The following is a 22,186-nucleotide window of genomic DNA, read 5'->3' as shown; positions in this document are numbered from 1 at the left end:
AGGCAAATGGAATTGCCATTTATTTATTTATTAATGGGATGTGGACATTGCCAGCAATGCTTGCATTTATTGACCAGCCCTAATTGCCCTTGAACTGAGGAGGCTGTTAAGAGCCAGCTACTTGGTGGCTCTAGAGTCACACACAGGCCAGACTGAGCAAGGATGGAAGATTTCTCTTCCCGAAGAACATCGGCAAACCAGGTGGGATTTTATGACTATCCAATGGTTTCATGATTACCATTACTGAGACTAGCTGTGTTTCAATTCCAGAATTTATTTAATTACTTGACTTTACATTTGCCAGCTGCCATGAACTCATGTCCTTGGATCAACTCTGGCTGCTAGTTCAGTAACTTAACATTGTACTATTATAATGCACTCATGACAATTCAATGATATGTAAGTTTCTGTTTGAACTGAAACAGCAAAGGCCTGTTCCCTTTGTTGCAAACCTTTACTTAACACAGAAGGAGAAGTGAGACAAATAATCAGATCCAAAAATCATCCAATCACCTCTCAGACCTTCCAATGCTAAAAGTCGCAGAGTTTCCTACAGGGGCGAGGCAGAATGGCAATCAAAGTGGACTACAATATGCAGGCAGAGTGTTGTGGCCAGAATTTTAAACAACATAAACACATTCAAAGGAATTGAATAAAGAGAAGTGTAAGTAATATTCCAGGATTAAGCACAAAATTCTAGATGTTCCTTTAACATATAAAATATTGGCATAGTTGTAATTACCAACCTCGTCCTTCCTATGGGTCAGTAACCATCATATCCAACCTCATCTGGTAAGTTTTATTTTACTATAGATATCAACTAATTCTGGCCCCCAAGGACCATCCAGAAGAATGATATGCTAAATGGTCTCTTTTTGTGCTATCATTCTATCATTCTCATGGACCCTGTGGATGTGTATGCATTATGTGTCACATTTTGTTCTGGATTTCTGGCTTATGTTGCTTCTTTGTTTTTTGTTTCACATCATCAATCATCACTATGGAACTTTGGAAAGAATGACTGAGCTTTGCAAGTTCATGGTTTTTTATTTTTTTAAACCAAGGACAGCTATTCTACTAATAACTCAGTGCTATGGATTACACCAGAGAGTCAAAGGAATAAAGACTGAGACAAATTTCTGCCCCATTGATAATCCTACTAATATTGGCCAATGGCTATTCCCAGCCTCAAGATTTTTTTAACTAATGCATAAAATGAGGCCTTTTGATTAACTGCACACATGCTTGATTTTTCAGAGAGCTAGTGAATTTGTCCCACTCCCTCACTCATTCCCGACTACTGTGCAAATCTTTAATTTCAATTCCTTTTGGAATATAACTACTGAATCTCCTTCCATTACCATTCAAGACTATGAATTCTAAATCAAAACAACCCTCATATTTAAAAAATCCTAATTTCTTCCTTTCTTGCCAATGATTTTAAATCTGTTCTTATCACAATCACTTGCTTTCAATTCTGTTTCTCTTGATTTCCATTGTCTTTGCCCTCTAACACTTTTATTCCCTTCTCTCTTATATTACATTACTTTAAGCACATACTGCTTACAATGTGGAAATAAATGAGGCAGAGTCCAAAGTTGAGGAGAACAAAAGCAACAATGTATAGCAACTTTGATCTTGTGCACCTTTCACAGATTCATTTACCTAGCTCTTGGATCTTGGCAAAGGTCATAACAGGCCAATTAAGGAAAAACTCACAACAATGGCCTCCCCATTTTGGCAGAACTGACCAGGCTGCCTTGGCAAACCACCTCCCCAGTGTTGTCCTGGTGCAGTGTCTCCAGAAATTTAAGACTAATCTCAAGGATACTGCTGGGAGCAAACCCAGGAGGAAAATCACAATACAAACACCGGTTTTTAACAATTTTCTTTGAAGAGCTTAATTGATTATAAAAATAAAAGAGCCAGGGAGAAAGAGCTATTTGACAGTGCCTACTGAACTGAGCTGTAAAGAATGGTTGCTTTCCAACTAACATGGGTACACCATGAGCATGGACATCAGGTGACTAAAGGCAGGGGGCAGTAGGAAGCAGATGGACTGTGAGGATGGGCACTGGATGATTCATGGGGGCAGTGGATGACAGTGCACCATGTGGATGGGCACATTGGGTGATCAATAGGGTGGCAGTGGTAGAGAGGTAGGTCATTGAGGATTGGCACAATGTGATTAATGACGGGCATTGGGTGAAAGGTGCACCAGGAGAGTGGACACTGGATGAATAATGGAGGATGGAAGTAGGAAAAGGATGCACTAATAGGGCAGGCACACTGTGTGATCAATTGGGAGCTGGGGCAGGTCATATGACTAAATCTTCGGAAATACATCCAACTAGAGTTGGCAACTTAAGCCAGGTGGAAGAGAAAAAGTAAATATGATGCTGGTGAAGGTACGGGGCAACACATAAAAAATACTGAATCCAGGCGAGTCCTCCAATATTAGTGAATCAGTAAGGAAAAGCAAACTGTGCAGCAGGTTGAAAATACTCAAGCCAAATCCAACCCTCACATTTATAAATGGGCACCTATTTTTTGAGGTCGAAGATATTGCTCAGATGTGGTAGGGGTGGGGGGGAAGGGGTTACTATTTTCCACTATTACAAACTGTTAATGTGGTAGTAGTTGAAATTGTAAGTGAAAAGGATTGTTATAAAGTGTCTAGGCAGCACACAAACTATTTTCACAATCAAGTGATCTAGTTCACCCCGACAAAAGACGTGAAAAACTAATATCCACACAGAGAGGAATTGTCTCTGGTGTCGAAATAAACAGTTTGCTAATGTCAATGTGCCAGGACAAAGCTGTGACTGAGTTGAATGTTTATTAACACATCACCATCTGAGCAGTTTTTTTTTATTTTCAGAATTGCCACTTTCCTGCACTCACATTTTAAAAATGGAGTGATGCAAAATCTGCCAGGCCAGGTTGGGACAGAGCTTCCTGCACAGCCACTGCAGCGTATTACACATGCACTGCCTGTGATTTGTTGATATTTGCTAAAAGTGTGTGAAGCCCCTCCAACTAGCTAGTGACCAAACAAAATAGCCTTCAAGGAATATCCTGGCCACATAATTCAGCTCAGTAGCCTCTGTCTGGACACATTGGGTACCAGCTGGCTCCAAAGTGGCAACCAAAGTGCTCCTTTGTATGTTTGTAGCCTGAGTCACATTGGTTAGTAAGGGTACCAGTACCAAGGATACTAACTTTACAAAGTCTGGAGATCATGCCAATCAGTGACCCTGTTTATTAGGCACCAAAGCAGAGCTGCATATTCCAGCTAACATCCACTCTGAACTTTACATACTGAACATATGTTCACTGGAAGGAAGGGCAACCCCACTGAAAGTTACTGATTATATTGGCTGATACCATGATCCAACAAGGTTTGATGCAATTTGAGTTCTCTGCTAATATCTATGGGGGAGTGCCACCATTTCAGTCACAGTTCCAGACACAGGATATATTGAGGACCACTTTGCCAGTGGCTGTCATTGTCGGGTCAAGTTCCTTCCAGGATGGAGCTGGACATATTGGCAACCACTCACAGTTTTGCGTCCATCACTACATTTGGGAGGTCACTGGCACACACTATTCAGAAAGAGCTGAGTAGATAGTTCAAATTTGCCAGAGCAGCAAACAAAGCACTTTTGTGGCTCACAAGAAATGCAGGCTCTCCCAGGAAGCAGGGTGCCACTGCCAGTGCCACACTATTCTGCATGTGGCACAACTCAGAAATGCACAACAGCTAGTCGCACATGGGACACTGCGGCTCTAGATGCCACCACTTGTTCCTGCCTTCCTCATTTGCCAGATTGCCACACACTACAGCAACTTCACAGCCTCAAGGTATCCCAAACTCCTTTGCAGTCAATAAATGCATTCACTGTTGTGATGTAGGATAAAAAGCAGCCCACTTTTGCACAGAAGCTTGTTGTGAGTTAAAACATTGTCCATAGCAATGGGAAGGACTCCCCTGAACTTCTTTAAGTAGAATTATGAGATGCTTTAATACCAGCTGAAAGAACAGGTAGGAAGAACTCTAACCTCTGAAAGATAGGATTCCTGACACTGCCAGGGAAAAAATGAGTTTTGTGCTCAAGTCTCTTGAGTGAGGTGTGAACTCACAACCCATTGGTTCCAAGGTGAGAGTCCTACCATTTGAAAAAAATGACTGACAGAGAGCTAAAGGTAACAATTCACCATCACAAAGTTAAAGACCTTTGAGGTACTTAGTGTAATTGTTAGTTAATGGATGGATATGAAGTTCTTTTGTCTGCAATAAAGGACGATATACTGTACATTCAAAATGAAAGACTTTGTTATAGAACTACTGGACACAGAGACTTAAACCAAAAGTTCTGATGAACTGATATTGGTCAGCATAAGTTCAAAGCTCCAATCTCAGAATTCATTCCTGCATGTTTGTTCCAACAATATCATTCTGCCAGGTCTGGAAGAGCCTGCCCTGTACAAACTATGTATGTTCATTTTGTATGGAAATGCAGAAGAAGATTGTTGTGATTATTGACTGTGGTGGGCATCACACTCTGACCTGATACTGTCCTCACTCAGCCAGCCAAACATGCAAATTTACCTGCAGGGCTTACTGGGGTATAAGCAGGAACAGGAACATTGACTGATTTCTGTTCCTTAGTCCAAGTCCACAGAGCCTGCTATGGAGCAGCGATCACCAAGCAAAATGGCTAACCTAGCAGAGAGTGGGGAAATAGAACCTAACACCTTGACATTTTTGAGCTCAGTTTCAGGAAGGGACTGTGATCTCACCTATTGAAAATACTGGGTAAGCTGTGGTAAAATATTCCACAGCAGAGAAGTACACCGGGAATAATGAAGAAATTATTGTAACAATGAGATATTCTTCAGAAGGTTTCAATTTTTCTCTTTTATTATTCTATGACATAAATGGGTTGACCTTAAAATTCTACTTGTATTATTCTACAAAGAAATAAAAGCAAGAAAGCAGAATAAATTAGAGTGAAAATAAAACTTTTCGGAAAGGTGCCAGATTTTGAATGACATTTGCCATCTCACCTGTGACGACAACGGCGCAAAAATCTCATAATTTTCCGTGCAGCTTGATCCTGTTTCTTGGTTAGCAGACTGCTCCTGAAACAAGAACAAGGAAAAAATAAGAACAAGAGTTCGCTTCATTGCTGAAGATCCAGCATATCTGTAAGGTAACTGTGCCAAAATTGGAAAAATGCCAATTTCCATGCTGACTGGCAAACAGAGTTCAGTCAATGACACACAAACTCATTGATTCTCAAGTGGTTGCTCAATTGACTTAAACACTGAATTCACTCATGATGCAAACATGGAATTTGTCCATTGATGCAACCAAAGCTTCATCCACTGACTGAGAAACACATGGCTCACCCATCGATGCAACCAAAGCGCATAGCCATTGATGCAAACATTGGGTTCATCTGTTGTTGGAAACATGGGGTTCAACTTGCAAAGGGAGGATCACACATTGACTGGTATTAGGTTCACCCTTCAATACAAATATGTTGATCATCTGCTGATGAAGTTCACTCACTGATGCAAATATGGTGTTCAACTATGGACATGAATGTTGATTTCACTGATTGATGCAAACATCGGGTTCATCCATTGACTGGCAAACATACAGTTCACTCACTGATACAAACAAACTAATATAAGAATGGGGTTCACCCATTGATGCAAATATAGTGTTCATTTACTAACATGGGGCTCACCATGACATAAACTGGATATCCACCCATTAATGAGGTTCACCCATTTACATAAAAATGGGGTTCACTGACTAACTGGCAAACATGTGGTTTACTTTCAATGGCTGCACTATGAAAACAGCCCAAGCTCCAAGCCAACTGTGTTCACAAAACTTGTTTCTCTGCACATCCCATGGGTACTTAATCACGCATGATGTTATTTTATCCACGTTATCCACATGAGTAGCAGACAGTTTCGTTCACATGCTATAGAAGATTCTCCTATGTAAAGTTCTCCTCCTCTCAGTTATAAATGGCTGACCACCTTAGGCTGCAACTGTGTCCCTGGTTCTGGACTCTCCAGAGGAAGATCAGCCTCTTGCCATCCACCCTGTCAATCCCTCCTTGAATTTTGTCCTGTTCAATGAGATTACTTCATATTGTTTAAAACTACAGTGAGTACAGGCCAATCTTACAATCTCTCCCAAATGGACAACCCCTCAAACCAGGAATCAATCTCGTGAATCTGCACTGCACTGATTTCAAGGCAAATGCATCTTTCTTTAAGTATAGAGAGCAGGTGTGCACAGAGATTTCCAAATGATGCCTCATCAAAGCCTTGTACAATTTCAACAAAACTTATTACTTCTATACTCCAGTGCCCTTCTAACATATCATTAGCCTCTCCTACTCCTTGCTCTACCTTCATGTTTATTTTCCCTAAACATAATTTACTGGTTTACTACTATTTTAAAAATATTTTGTTTTTCTATTCTTCCTACCAAAGTGCATAATCTCACAACTTCCCAAACTACAATCCATATACCATTTTCTTTCCCTATGCATGTATTCCTTTGCAATTTCTCGTCAGTCTCCTCAAAATTCATTTCTCCAACTTATCAGCATTGATATATTAAACTGTCTTCATCTGTCATTAATATAAATTGCGAAGAGCCAAGTACTGATCCTTTTGATACACCACAAGTTACATTTAATCATCTGAAAATGACACATTTATTCAGTTTCTCTACATTTTGTCCTTTAGCCCATCCTTTATCCACGCAGATGTTATTCCCACCCCCCTAAATCCTTACGTTGTGTAGCATCTTTTTGTGTAACACCTTATCAAATGCATTTGCAAATCCAAATATACAGTACCACATCCTTTAATTTCCTTCATCTGACCTGCTAGCTGCGTCCTCAAAAACTCCATCAGATTGTCAAATACGATGTTCCTTTCATAAAAGCACATTGATTCGGCCTAATCAAAGGAACTTAGAGAAGAGTTATGTCCATAAGCAAAGCCCTACCTGATTTTCTGTTGGACCATGGCAGCTGTCCTTCGCTTCTGCCTCATTTTTCCGTACTCCTTGTAGCTACGGTAATACTGCTGGATAAGGACAGCTGCCCGACGACTCTGCTGGAACTTCTTCTGCTCATAATAGCTGCGGAACTTGCTCTGGATCAGGATGGCGGCCAGCGTCATCTTTTTGTAAAGTGCATACTGAGGAAACACAAAGGTCAATATCCTTGTCAGAAGAGAAAAATAGGTGAATCCTGGAGAGAAAGGAGGGATGTTTGGATGGGGGATGGTCCCCACAAATGGCTTTCCCTCAGCTGAATACAAACTCAGCATTTCTGGATCCTCATCTCAAACTAGTAACTAGCTTCCAAAAATGCCATGCCAAATTAGTAATAACAAAAGAACACTTATAATAGGAGCAGGAGTAGGTCATACAACCCCTCAAGTTCACTTTGCTATTCAATTAGATCATGGCTGCTCTCAATTTCACATTCCCATTCTATCCCTAAGCCTCTTGAAACAAAAAGAAAATGAGATGGAGGAAATCAAAATCTCGGCTAGCACTCAAAATAAACAGAATCACACTGTAAATCAACGATTATTGACAGTCACCTTTTAAATGTTCATATACCACTTATCTGTACATAAAAAAATCCAATGGCAAATACAAAGGGCATGTTTCATTTCCTTTCACCAACCAGTGAGCCATTATTGTGGTCAAAACCCTAATTAAAGTGCAGCTAATGTTAGGATTGATAACCCTGAATGGATTTACTGCTGAAGGCATATATATTCAACCTCCCTGCCCAGTCAAATGGGTCTTTTTATCACCAATATTTGTATAACTAATAAACAAAAACATTCAAGGAAAATGAAATAAAACCATACATTTTTAATGCTTTCCTATGATTTTTTTCTCCCCGGTTTTGTTTGTCCTGAAGATAATTCTTTAAATTGCTGGAGATTCCAGGTTAATACTGGAGTACTGGTGATTCTGGTATGGAGGATGGTGCCAGGATATGGTGATTTCTTAACCATGTCGTCTGGTGGCAACGGACAGATGAAGTTATGCCAGAATTCTCACACTATAAATGAGGAAAACTTAAATAGCAACGTCCCCAACATGATGAGAAACTACTTCCACCATGCAAGTGTGCCATCAAGCCACTCATGCTCACTGGTTAAGTCCCAGTCGGGGTACCATCCAATTCCAGTCATTGCACATTAGAAAAATTATTAAGTGCTTGCAGGTGGGAGTAAGTCAATTTATCAGAACTTACAAGGGATAAGGGACCAGTTATTCTGAGAAAGAAGATAAATTGGTATTGTTCTCCTTAGAGAGAGTAGATGAAGCAAAATTTTAATTTTGATTAAGAGTAAATAAAGAGAAACTGTTTCCAGATAAAAAACAGAACAAATAAAAACAGAAATGCTGGAAGAACTCAGCCAGTCAGCAGTCAAGCAACATCTGCGGAATGAGAAACCAGTTAACTGAGTTCTTCCAGCATTTCTGTTTTTGCTTCAGATTCCAGCATCTGCAGTTTTATTTCCTTTCCACTAGCATAAGGTTAGTAATTATAGGACGCAAATTTAAACTAATTAGCAAAAGAAGAAGAGGGGACATGAGGAGAATTTCTTTTTCACTGCAAGCAGTTATGATCCAGAATGCACTACCTGAGAGGGTGGTGGAAACAGATTCATGAGTAAAGATCGTTGGAATTGGATTAACACTTAAAAAGACTCAGGTCTATGGGAAAAGAGCAGAAGATGAGGGACTGATTGGATAGCTCTTTAAGAGCCAGAATAGGCACGAAGGGCTAATTAGCCTTTCTCTGCGTTGCAAGATTCTATGATGATGTGAAGGTACATCAGGTAGGCTTTCTTCTCACTTCATACTCAGCTTATATTCAAAGCAATACATCCCTTTAAAATGAGAATGAAATGCACATTACCCTTGGCTTCAGTGAATGGTGCAGATTTGCTGAGAATCCACACAGCAGAGGGTACTAACACACACAGTGCCACATTGCAGACCCAGCTCTGCTCCCACAGTCTCTCCTGTTTCAGAGCTCCGGACCTCTGCAACCACTGGGTAAGAGTTGATAAGTGAGTTCTCCTGCTGTGGCGAAAGGGGAAGGAAATTCAGAAGTACAGGCATTGCTGTTCAGCCTCACGCAATGTCAGAAGGATCCCCCAGCCCCACAACATTTATGAGCAAGAAGGACGAGGAAACGTCATGTTATTGGGAACACCATCAATTCCTGACTTGGACGTGCATCAAATGCTCCTACATTGTTAATCAGCCATCCTGGAATCCTTGGAATTCATGACAGTGCTATCTTCAAATGAATCACAGCAGTTCAAGAAGGTGGTTCACCTTTTCAGCTAACAGATGTAGAATACAGTCTGCTTTTATTTACTCTGTGATGTTCCAATTGTAATGCAAAAGAGCAAAAGCAAAAGATTGTGATTGCTATATACAATATAGGTCATTGACCTGAAGCAGTAACGTCTCTCTGCAAAGATGCTACCTGACCTGCTGAGTATTTCCAGCTTCAAGTTCCTAGAAGTGAACATCACCAATAGCCTCTCCTGGTCCAACCACGTAGACATCATGGCCAAGAAAGCTCACCAGTGCCTCTACTTCCTCAGGAGGCTAAAGAAATCTGGCATGTCCCCGTCAACCCTTACCAATTTTTATTGATGCACCATAGAAAGCATCTGGATGCACCACGGCTTGGTATGGCAACTGCTCTGCCCAAGACTGCAAGAAACTGCAGAGAGTTGTGGACACAGCTCAGGACATCAAGGAAACCAGCCTCCCCACCATGGACTCTGTCCATACTTCTCACTGCCTCGGTAAAGCAGCCGGCACAATTAAAGACTCCACCCACCCCAGACATTATCTCTTCTCCCCTCTCCCATTGGGCAGAAGATACAAAAGCCTGTAAGCAAGTACCACCAGGCTCAAGGACAGCTTCTATCCCGCTGTTATATGACTACTGAACGGCTCCTTAGTACAATAAAATGGACTCTTGACCTCACAATCTACCTCATTATGACCTTGCACTTTATTGTCTACCTGCATTGCACTTTCTTTGTAGCTGTTACACTTTATTCTGCATTCTGTTATTACTTTACCTTGTACTACCTCAATGCACTGTGTAATGAATTGATCTGTATGAATGGTACGCAAAACAAGTTTTTCACAGTACCTCAGTACATGTGACAATAATAAACCAATTACAATTCCAGCATCTTCAGTTTTATTATATTGAGAGAGAGAGAGAGATATCATTTAGTGTGGGAGTAGGCTTGACAGCAGCACAAACACCAACACAGAGCAACTGTCCATGACCTGTTTCTGTTCTGTAAATTCCATGAGTGCAATCTGCAATTTTAAACTTCTGAATTAAATCTCCCTTTATTCTTCCCGGATTTAAGCTGAAACCCACCTCCTTGGGGCTTTCTTCATTTCTGAAGCCTCTTAACCTTGGTACCTGTAAACTTCTTCTGTATCCTCTCAAAAGAAAAGTGGTTCATACAAAATAATTTAATCTAAATTAACTTAAATGATTATACAAATGACTTTTGGCACATGGTAGTTGGCATATGAAGACAACATGCAACATCCCCAAGGACGAACATCATCTGAAATTTCGACACAGTGCTTATGACTCAAAAACACCTGTAAAAAAAATTACATATGCTTATGCCAAAATAATATTAATTGGTGGTCACCTAGTGGCCATATGTCACAGCAGTGCAAAATGAACAAGATTGAAATTCCATTTGTGAACTGCATTACCTTCAAGGCTATCCATGTAAGCTTGCAAAGTGAATATAATAGACATTAGTACCAGAGAAAAGAAAGCCTTCTGTAGATGTAATAGAGCCTGCCCAGTCAGTGTTGAGGCACAACACCAACTTGTACTCCAACAGCACCTTTAACACTGACGAACATCACAAAGCTCTGTGTGGGTGGAGAAGTAAGAGGATTTTGGAGGGAATTGGGGAGAAGCAACAACCTGCGGAGGACAATATTTAAATTTTGCCCAGAAACATGGTAGACGTTGAGTTTTCTGAAGCAGTCTCCCCCAACTCATCAACTCAATATTAGTCCCTTTTAGAACAGAAAGAATTCATTAAGCCCCTCTACCCTGCCCCACTGTTCAATTAGATCCTGGCTGATCCTGACCACTTGCTTTGGATGCTTCAATGGCCTTTTCTATTAAACTCAAATAGATAAAGGAAAATGTTTCTGTGTGATGGTACCCAACTAATATTCCTAGATTTAGGATTTCCCCCACTGGTTTCCATAGAACAGTATAGCACAATACAGGCCCTTCGGCCCACCATGTTGTGCCGACCTTTAAACCACGCCTAAGACTATTTAACGCCTTCCTCCCACATATCCCCCTATTTTAAATTCCTCCCTATGCTTATCTAACAATCCCTCGAACTCGACCAACGTATCTGCCTCCACCACTACCCCAGGCAGTGCATTCCATGCACAAACCACTTTCTGGATGTAAAACTTTCCTCTGATATCTCCCTTGAACTTCCCACCCATTACTTTAAAGCCATACCCTCTTGTATTGAGCATTGGTGCCCTGGGAAAGAGGCGCTGGCTGTCTACTCTATCTATTCCTCTTAATATTTTGTATATCTCTATCAAGTCTCCTCTCATCCTCCTCCTCTCCAAAGAGTAAAGCCTTTACTTTAAGTCTTCTGCCTTTGTCCAGGGAAGATGCTGATCCTAACTGAGGCCCAGCACAATGGCTAGCTGCCATCTGGGTCATTCTGTCTGTGTCAGCCCACAACAATGATACCATGGACATTCTGCCAAATGGTATCAGTTCAGGTAAAGAGTTGGCAGTAAAATCAATTCTGTTTTTTTAGGTAATCAAAGCTAAAAAATATAAGGACATGTTGTGCAGGACAAAGACAGAGCTGATCTGAGCCAAAAGAGAACTGCAAGATAAATCAGGAAATTCGATTGCAAAAAGATCGGTTTTCAAAACTTTTAAAAACATGAAGACAGCAGGAAAAAATGTCCTGTAGTGAAGGAACCTGCTGTCCTTATTAGGCCAGTTCTATTTGTAACTTGGCAACCAAAGGAAATCCGATGGCTCAGCCAGCCTCTGAAATGGCCTAGCAAGTGACTTAAGTTCAAGTGGAAATCAAAGACGGTCACTACATAGTGGCTTTGACAACAACATCCATATCCCATGAATGATTAAAAATAATGGCAAAGAATGGTAGGGAATTTGATAAAAACCCCAGGTTGAGTCTGGGAGCTCCTGGTCTGCTTGGGGATTTATTTAATCATTTTGCTGAGACTTTGAAATGAATATTTTTTCTACAACACTCTGATTCCCCATCTCTCCATTCTTGGTTTTCCATTAGTTGAGAGTGGTACACATATAGTTGCCTCATCTGTTATGAAGTTATAATGACTCTCTATGAAACAGTTCCAGTATCGAATATAGCATTTACTATTGCCACCATCAGATTTGGCATGTACACTAGGAATTCTCACAGGGAGGTCCCTGGATCAGCAGAACTGTGCTTGGAAATATTCTCAGGACTGGCTTGAGAGAATGAAGACCAAAATGTGATTGCAGGATGGTGTATGGAAGTTGTGAAGTATTAATTAAAGTAACTACAGTAAAATTGTGTGAGATCAGGAAATTAGTGCCAGAAGGGGAAATTGGAGATCAAGGTGAAAGTAGGATATGGAATATGTGGCAGAGCAGCCATCAGCTGTTAAAATTGACTGAGCTTTGCATGAGATATTGATGAACAGCAGCAGGAGATGAAAGATATTGAGAACTAATCCATATTAGTTCCTAGTGGCAGCTCCTGTTGTCATTCTCTTGCCATCTGCTTGGATAATTTGTGAAGTTACTGGAAGAGGGATAAGCTTAGTGCTCTTTTTAGACACTGTTTTTGAGAACTCTTTATGTTGAAAGTGGGGAATTTTACAGTTTGGGAATGGAATACTTCCATCACTAATCCCTCAGAGATGAGGCATACATAGTTAAGCTTCTTCTGTACTCTTAAGTCAAGTACTCCAAAGCTGAGCATGTAGATCTGGAGTAAAAGGTCTTTTTGATCAATTTTATATCTCTCCACCATCACCGTCACAATTTCTGGAGACAGTTTATTGCACGGGAGCAGTACTGAATCTGCCCAACTCATTTCATCCTTGTGAGCTTCATCCAGTTAACGTGGACTGACAGTCTCATTAGCAAAGGTGAAAATTGAGTCCAGACCAATTTATTACATTAAAGGACATATGAACAAATGAATTAATGGGTGGGACTTTTAACTTTGACTGGAGCCAATGACAATATTAAACAGTTGATATCGGATTGGCCACCTGTTATACAATCTGCCTGATTGTCCTTTTGAACATCCATCAGAAATGAACTGAATCAATATTTTCAGAAGAAATTTGTAAAGGACAGCAAAGAAGAGGACAAGGGAAAGGAGAGAATAGGGGGTTAAATAGAAGTATTTTAGATCAACAAAGTAATTGTTGTGACTTAGATTATTCACCTGAAACATTAACTCTGTTTTACTTACATCACAGATGCTGCCAGACCTGCTGAATGTTTGGAGCATTTTCTGCTTGCTTATTTACGTTTCATGTCATGAGCACAAGTCCCCAAGGCAATGAAGGGTCTGACTTAACACTTTCTAATAGACAGGGACAGCGGCTTGTTCATGACAGACCTATTGCCATGCAGGCCCTGTTCTCTGTGCATATGCCAAGCATTTCCAAGCACACTGAGAACAGCACACATTGCTTGGATAGTGTCTCGAGTAGCCACATGCCTGGAGCTGGGTTTAGTGATGTGTGCGTCAGTGCAAAGCAGGTGAGCTCTCATACCTGAAGAAACACAATTTGGCGTATCTACTGAACTGTGAGAGTAAACTCCCCTTGTGGTGTAAGTAATTACTGAGGCCAGATGGGTTGGCTAGTCAGGACACTGTCTAAGGTAGTATAGTACGTCAATAAATCAGTGTCAATGTTACACCTTTCACCCCCTAGAATCATAGAAGCATACAGCACAGAAACAGGCCCTTTCAGCCCACCTTGTCCATGCCAACAATGCTAATCCCACTTTCCTGCATTGGACCTGTATTCCGCTATGCCTCTCCTATCTAAGTATCTATCCAAATGCCTTTTCAATGTTGTAACTGTTTCTGTCTCCACTACCTCCTCTGGTAGTTCATTCCAGACATTCACCACCCCCTGTGTGAAAAACCTACCTCTCAGATCTCCTTTAAATTTCTCCCCTCTCACCTTAAACTTGTGCTCTCCAATTCTAGACTCCCCTGCCCTGGGAAAAAGATTCTGACTAACTATCCTATCTATGCTCCTCATAATTTTATAAACCTCTATAAACCTCAGACTCTTACGTCCCAGTGAGAATAAACCCAGCCTATCCAATCTCTCCTTATAACTACAGTCCTCAATTCCAGGCAACATTCTGGTGAAGGTCTTCTGCATTCTCTCTACTGCTACTACATACTTCCTGTACTGTGGCGTCCAGAACTGTATGCAATAATCCTAGTGCAGTCTAACCAATGTTTTGTACAACTGCAATATTAAGAAAAATTAAAGTTGCTTCAAGCCAGGAATTAAAACAAGCCCTTTTGTTTTGGTTTTATTTACGTTACTATGCTGAGTGTTCCTTTGAATTTTTCCCCCATGTTCCTCAACCTCTATGCACTTTTCTGCCTCTATCTTCTTCTCACTGTACTGAAACTTAGACTCTGATACAAACTCCTCCTTTCTCAGGGTCTTTTGTCTGTGGAACTCCTTGTCCCATTTTCTTCCCTTGGAACTGAAGTTATCTAGGCACTACTGCCTGTGAGGTTCATTCTGTGTTGTCTGTGCACTTTAGCCATTTCACAAAAGGTTTCTCAGTATCTCAAGACAAAAATCCCTGATGATTTTTCTTTTCATTGAAAAAAAATGCAAACTGAAGCCAAGGCAATTTTCGAAAACAGGACCCATCATACTTCAATACAATCTGATCACTGGCACCCAGGGAGTCTGGAATTTCTGAGAGTAACAGTTAGCTTGTGTCAATCTGATTTCTTTTGAGAAAATTTACCCTTCTTTTCTGTCAGCCCACATCCTTAAAGTTTCTCCCCATTAACTACCCAGTCCTCTCAACAAAAACTAGTAACCCCTGGCTAGTGATAGCGTTCCATGATGATCATTCATCATCGTGCTTGGGTGACTGTGTATCATGTTCAAGGCTAGAAAGTGATGGCAGATCACTTCAGCTCTCTGTGGATGGGTGAGGGATGGAGAGGTGGTGGTGATATGGAGGGGAGCAGAATTGTAACAGTGATCTGGGCTGGGAAAAAACCCTGTGCACACCAGCTAATCAGGACTGAGATCCAGTGAAGAGGCCTCCCACCACAAGGCTACCAACTAACTCAGCTAAGACATGTCAGTTGCCTTTACGGTTCTCTATACTGCCCGAGTGGGAAGGCTCATATTTAATTTTTACCTGTTTGTATTTTCTGTAGCAGCGCTGAATGACAGCAGCAGCCAGTTCTTGCTGTTCCCTAAAAGGACGTCCCTAAAACAAATGGAAAACAATGTTAACAATCACTACCCTTTACATAAAACAGAAAATATTGGAAAACCTCAGGAGGTCAGGCAGCATCTGTGGAAAGAGAAACAGTTAACATTTTAGGTCACAGATCCTTCATCAAAACTAATATTCACTTACTTATTACATCTTCTTTTAAAGTCACAGAATGAGATAGAACAGAAGGTCAATCCTGCCTGTGCTGCCCTTTTGGTGAAATATTCAATTTGTCTAACTTCCTTGCTCTTTCACCATAGTCCTGAACTTTATTCTCTTTTAGTATTTATCCAATTTTCTTTTGAAAATTATTATTAAATCTGCATTCCCCAACCTTGAGGCAGTCCATTCCATATTACCACACAGCACATTGAGGTAAAAAAAATCTTATCTCTTGCTTTCTTGCCAAATCCTCTTAATACCTGTTATTTCGTAGAGCTCTCATCACCAAATAGGAGGCTATCCAGCCCATTAAGTCTATGCCAGCTCTCAGAGCAATCCCATCAATCCCATTACCTCGCTAACCTATTCTTTTGTACATGCCTATTAACAACCCTCTGATTCTCCCACCAGCTATCTACACTAGAGGTAATTTATAGTTGCCAATTAACCTTTCAACCTGCATATCTTTGGGATGTGGGAGAAAACTGGAGCACTTGGGAAATCCATGTGGTCACAGAGAGAACGCGCAAGACAGCATGGAATATCAGAATCAAACCTGGATCATACACAGAAATGGGCCCTTTAGCTCACAGTGTCCACTCCAACCAGCAATCACCCATTTTCACTAATTCTACTCTAATCTCATTCTCCTCACATTCCTCTCAACTACTCCCAGGTTCTACCTACCACCAACATACAAGAAGCAATTTACAGTACCAAACCTGGAGTTGTGAGAGGGCTGCACAAACTGCAGCGCCCTATACTGCAGTTATTTGGACTTGTAATTTTCTTCCTCCTGAAGCTATTGCCACTTTCTGGGGTTCCATGGGCATGGTGGCCTTAAGGACCATGCTTAGTCTCTATTCTTCTTGTCTCAACTGCAACTTAAGCATAGAGGCATTGCAAACCAGCCCACTCCCGCACCTCAGCCAATATCTAGTCACATACACTTTGCAGTGCAGGTTATAGGCAGTGGGTAAGAGAAGTACATCAGGATAATTCAATTTTAGGCTTCAATTGTAGGATATACTATAACCGTAAACTCTAGCAAAATGACCCAGGAAATTCAGCTCCATTACTGATGTAATGTAGATAATGTGGCAACCAATTTGTGTAAAGCAAGCAATATATTCTATTTTAGTAATGTTGGCTGAGAGATATGAATTGGCAAGAACAGTTGAGAAACTACCCAACCCTACTTTAAAATATTTTAGTACCCAAGCAGGCAGACAATGTCCTCAGTTTAAGTCTCACCCAAATGTCCAGGGCTCCTTCAGTACTGTACTGAGGCATCAACATAGATTGTGTGCTCAAGTACATAGGAAGAGGCTTGAACCCACGGGCAAGAATGGATAGAAAAGCACTATTTTGAGGAAGACTGGGGTAATTCCTCAAAAAACACGACCAAAAAAAATTATCCAGTCATTTATCACAGTGCTATTACTGGGTCGTATGCACACACAGTTTACTGTGCCTCATACAATAATACCAAGTCTGGGTTTTGAGGATCAAATTAGTACGGCTACCACACAGACGTTTCACGTCTTTTTCATGGTGTAACTCCGCTGGCCTTCCATCCCCTCTAACCTTGTACTTCCGGAAAGCGGTCTGCACCAACTTGGCAGCCTCATACAGCTCTCTCTGCTCATGATCCGATAAGGTCAGCTGGGCAAACTCATTCTCCATCTTCTCGCTGGTTGATGCGCTCAGGAACTCAGACCAATCAGCTGCCGATGGGAGAGTGGGTTTCTCAAAACTAACTTCGCTGATCGGTGATGAGGCAGGGCTTTGGCTTGCATTAGAGGGAGGAGTCAGGGGCTCACTGTACAAAGATCTGGAACATAAACGCGACAACATGGATGAACAGCAATACTAGTCACACAAGAGTTCTATCTCCTATTGACAGTTTTTCATATCGATCAACAGCAGCATGTTTTCAGCTGAGCACCCATTCATCATTAACAACTTCCATTTATAAGCTCTTCTAAAGCAGAAAAACATTCCAAGGCACTTCATAGGAGTGCAATCACTGAGTCACATATGGAATTATTAGGACAGAAAATAAAACTTTGGTCAAGTGGAGGGATTTTAAGAGCACTTTTTCAGGAGGAGAAAGAGGTGGAGAGAAAGAGTGACTTAAGGAGGGAATTCCAGACAGTTGAAGTCATGGTTGCCAAAGTCCAGCAAAGAAAATCAGGGGATGCCAAACAGCCAGAAATGGAGGAGTTTGGAATTTAGAGGGTTGTGGGCTGGAGGAGAATAAAAAAAAGGAGGGTGAAGTCCATGGAGGATTTGAATTTTACATTGAGAACTTCAAACCTGCTGCATTGCCAGACTAGAGCCCAACATAGGTCACGGTAAGCATTGTGAAGGGTGAGTGGGAATAGGTGGAAGTAAGAAACAGATTCAAGCACTTCGCATATGCTTAAGATTTTGAAAGTTGGAAAATGGGGGGCTGGCCAGGCATGTGCTGGGGCAAATTTGGAGATAACAAGGCACAATTGAAAGCTTTAGCAGCGGATAGCTTGTGGCAGGTACACAGATTGGTGAAACCAGAGTGTTGGTGAGGGAGAGGTTCACTACTCTATTCTTCTGTTCTCTCCATATGATCATTGGGTTGAAACCAAGCTTCTTCAACCCTCTGCAACAACATCCCAAATTGTACATCTCATCAACTCTCCTCCCTTGCTTTTCCCTTCCCACAATCTAAATTGAGCTTGGCAATCAGCTAATTATTACATTGTCCCTGTTTTCAACTTTTAGTAATAGTTTGTGGCACAGACTTTTGACTTTCACCCAGGTTCATCAACACTAATATGAAGACCCTGAGGTACTGACCGAAGCTGAGATAAGCTGGGTAAATGGTCCACATCTGCCAGGTAGCTGGCCAACCAGCTTAAGGTGGTGTTCACACTGGGTACATCCCCTCGCTCAGACAATGAAAATTCCATAGGGATGAAGTTTTCCTGCTTGATCCTGTCTGGTGTAGCTTCAATGATCTGTTCAGCCAAGGACATCATATTAGCCTAAAGAAGGAAAAGGAAATTAAGAATATTTTTCTTTGTATGCCCAATGCAACTGTTCTAAAATACTAATTGAAAATCTTTTAAGGCAGGGAGAAGGTAATGGATTTTACAACAAAATTTCATTGTTTTCTTTAGAAAATTTAATCATAAAAATACTATTGCTCAATGTTATATTTTGTGCTTTCCTGCCATTCACATTAATACCTATAGTATAACAAAATCATTGTGAATGAAGTAATAAATCTATCACAAAACAGCAGATATAACCCCACCCATCCATTGTCTCCTGAAACTGCTGATTCATGCTGACGTACAATACCATCATTTTTATCAGCCTTCCTTGGTCAAATAGCTATACTTTGCATTTGGGCTTAGAAAATGGGGGACTTCACCATCGTATACCAGGCGTATGTGCCAAATCTGACCCTGCCATCTGCATTCCTTACTGTAGGTGTTGCTGGATGGGGACAGGGAGCAGGAATGCAGGCTTCTTATTTCATTCTCCTGGGCTCAGCCACTGCGACCATCAATTGTACTCCAACTAGTGCAGACTTGGCAGAAACCAGGAACCAAAATATTAGTCCCTTCAGCATAATCTATCAACACTCAGTGTCACAGTTTGTTTCTGGCCCCTATGACCTGAGCTACTGGAACCCATTGCAAGTATTTGCATTGCCAAGAAAAAAGATTAGGCAGGGAAATGGGAGAACAAATTGGATAATCATTTTCTGTTTTTTTGTCATTGAAGTTCTAATGATAACTACATTAAAAAGTTTCTAATTCTGCATCCCCTACCTGCAAATCATCCATATGTTGGAGGCACTCCTCATTCTCCTTGTACGACAACAGTTCTGCATCCACCATCTCTCTCTCTGATAACATTAAGACACTGATGTCTTGCTTCTGTTGTATCCTGTGAGCAATGGAACTGGCACTGAGACCCGACACCTTCCTTATCACTGCAGGTTGTCCTGTTGCAGTCTGTGCTGCTACGCTGACGTAAATCTCCTTCTGGCTCCATTTTGGACTCGTCTGGTTCCCAACATTCCTGCATCCGGTAGCTAGTGGCAAAGAGAATTCTGAGGTATGGTGGGAGGTTTCCCTGGGACTCTTCCTCTCCATTTCGGAATCGATTGCATCAGGGCTTGATTGTTTTGGGCTGGAGTTCAGCTTGGTGGGGATCTTCTGCTCTAGATTTAGTGGTGGGGGTGATGATTTGTCTTGCCTGGTGTGGAAGTGCTCTGTGTTTAGCTTGTGCTTCTTGGAAGCTGGAAGATCTCGCTGGTTGTCATTCCCGCGGTACTGGAGGGATTCTGACCTCGGCCGCCTGAGATCTAGTACAAGGAAAGCAGGTTTGTGTTTACACACCACTGTATCATTTCTCTCAGGTACATCTCAAGTGAGTTTCACATAGAATCACAGAAGCATGCAACAGAGATAGAGACCATTTGGCCCATTGTGGCTATACCAGCACTTTGAAAAGAGTCCCAGTTTCTAGTTCTCTTCCTGCAAAATTAATCCCCCATGTATTGACTAATTTCCCTTTTGAAATGTATTAATGAGTTACAAAGTACATTTAATTAGTTTAGACAATGTCGCTGTTGCTTTGGAGCATGTGGGAATCACTGCTTGCCCACTTGACAGTGAGTAAAGGAAAAGCCATACCACATTGTCATCTAGCATACAGAACTCATGGGAATGAATGAATATTGGGCACCTTCAGTGGTTCCATATGATCCTAACCAATGAAGTTCTCATGCCTTTCAAAATGGCTGCCTCATATACTTTTTTAAAAAACATATTCAAAAGTTTTACTTGTAAATCAAGAAGTTATTTCTATCCCCAATTACCCTTCAACAGAGTGGCTTGATAGGCCATTTCAGAAGGCACAAACAGGTCAGAGCAAGGACAGGGGAATTCGTGAGCTGGAAGCAAAATATTGCAGAAGTTGGAAATAAAGCAGAAAATGCTGAAAATATTCAATAGGTCAAGCAATGTCTATGGAAAGAGAAATAGAAAAGTCATCATCCTGAATCATTAATTCTGCATTAATTCAGGCCAGGAAGCATCTGTGGAAAAGCTGAGCTAATGTTTCAGGTAGGTGACCTTTCCGCCTCTCTCTCCACAGATACCTACTAGCCAGCTGAATATTTACAATATTTTGAGTAGAACAGATGTATTTTTACAACAGTTTGGTAGTTGCAAGGTCACCATTAGCTGTGTCATCTTTCAAATGCCAGATTTATTTAATTGACTTATTTTAAATTCCCCAGCTGTCATGGTGGGAATTGAGCTCCTGACTCCAAGTATCTGGATTACTGGACCCATAATTTAAAATGATATCATATCTTTGCTATGCCTTACATATATGACTTATAAATGTATGGTGGCTATGGTACCAGCCTGACATACAAGAAATCATGAGTACAGTGCACTTAGGTTGGGATATTGCTAAGATATCAATGAAGACTCAGAATGCCATTCTTTCTTTACCGGGGAATCGAGCACGAGCCCAGTTGACTGACAGATAACCAGCTATCACCTTAAACTGAGATTCAGACCATAGACCTTAGCTATGATACCATTCTATCCTCCTGCTTTGTATGCTGTTGGGCCAATCTGGGTAGTTGGGGGCCTTGTCAGCTGTTATCCTGGGAATAAGCCTTGGGGAAACCTGGCAAATCTCCCAAGGAAAAAGAGAAAATAAGGAACTTCAGCATAGACTAGGAAAAACCAATTAACAAACCATCTGGTCCCACAGGTGTAGGACAATGGGAATCAAGGTAGAACAGAGAAAACAGAAATATTGAGCATACACCTTCAGTAACATTGGGTCAGGGTTTTAAAGACCAGGTTAAGATGAACCTCCCTCCTCTCCTTCTCCATGGTTGTGGAGAATGAATTTGCAATTTTGTCTGCCTCCTAGTGGACTCCAGCTCAGAGCCTAATAACCACATGTAATTCAAAACTAGCAATATTACTCAGGAAGGATGGTTGTTGTGAATGGAAAACTGTCACATTAGTACAGGAAGAAATCACTCTTCAGAGACTGGGGCACACTGTCGAGCTTTTCAAGTCACTGTCAAGATATTCAGTTGGCTCTGATAGACAGGCCATGTGTTTGCAGACTCAACACCAGAGTCCAAAATCACCACTTACTCAAAGCTGTGTCATGACAAGAGATTTCTTGGTCGACAGAAGAAACAATTTAAAGATGCTCTCAAGGCCTCTTTTTTAAAAAGAAATAACATCTCCAGTGACTCATGAAAATCCCTGGCCCATGACTAGTCAAATTGAAAAAGGAACATTCAGGATGGCACTGAGAATGAAGTCCCTTTGTGG

General features: G+C 41.2%; 1 protein-coding gene across 9 annotated transcripts in view; it reads right to left on the bottom strand.

The window, feature by feature from the left end:
- Positions 1–22,186, bottom strand: part of camta1a (calmodulin binding transcription activator 1a) — a 936,513-nt gene that overhangs the window by 28,328 nt on the left and 885,999 nt on the right. For 7 of the 9 annotated variants that reach the window (XM_052039225.1, XM_052039226.1, XM_052039227.1 and 4 more), the window contains 7 exons: positions 19,640–20,178; positions 18,657–18,844; positions 17,406–17,652; positions 15,576–15,647; positions 10,847–10,867; positions 7,046–7,239; positions 5,071–5,145 (listed from right to left, as the gene is read on the bottom strand). In XM_052039225.1, coding sequence (XP_051895185.1) covers positions 5,071–5,145; positions 7,046–7,239; positions 10,847–10,867; positions 15,576–15,647; positions 17,406–17,652; positions 18,657–18,844; positions 19,640–20,178 — 1,336 coding nt within the window. Of the gene's footprint in view, positions 1–5,070; positions 5,146–7,045; positions 7,240–8,990; positions 9,155–10,846; positions 10,868–15,575; positions 15,648–17,405; positions 17,653–18,656; positions 18,845–19,639; positions 20,179–22,186 lie in introns of those variants that run through there. The other 2 variants (XM_052039233.1, XM_052039229.1) reach the window with 2 other exon arrangements.

This window comes from Pristis pectinata, chromosome 26 (assembly GCF_009764475.1).
Source record: "Pristis pectinata isolate sPriPec2 chromosome 26, sPriPec2.1.pri, whole genome shotgun sequence".
Taxonomy (NCBI): Eukaryota; Metazoa; Chordata; class Chondrichthyes; order Rhinopristiformes; family Pristidae; genus Pristis; species Pristis pectinata.
The sequence above is the reverse complement of the archived record's forward strand: the minus strand, read 5'-3'. Positions and strand labels throughout refer to the sequence as shown.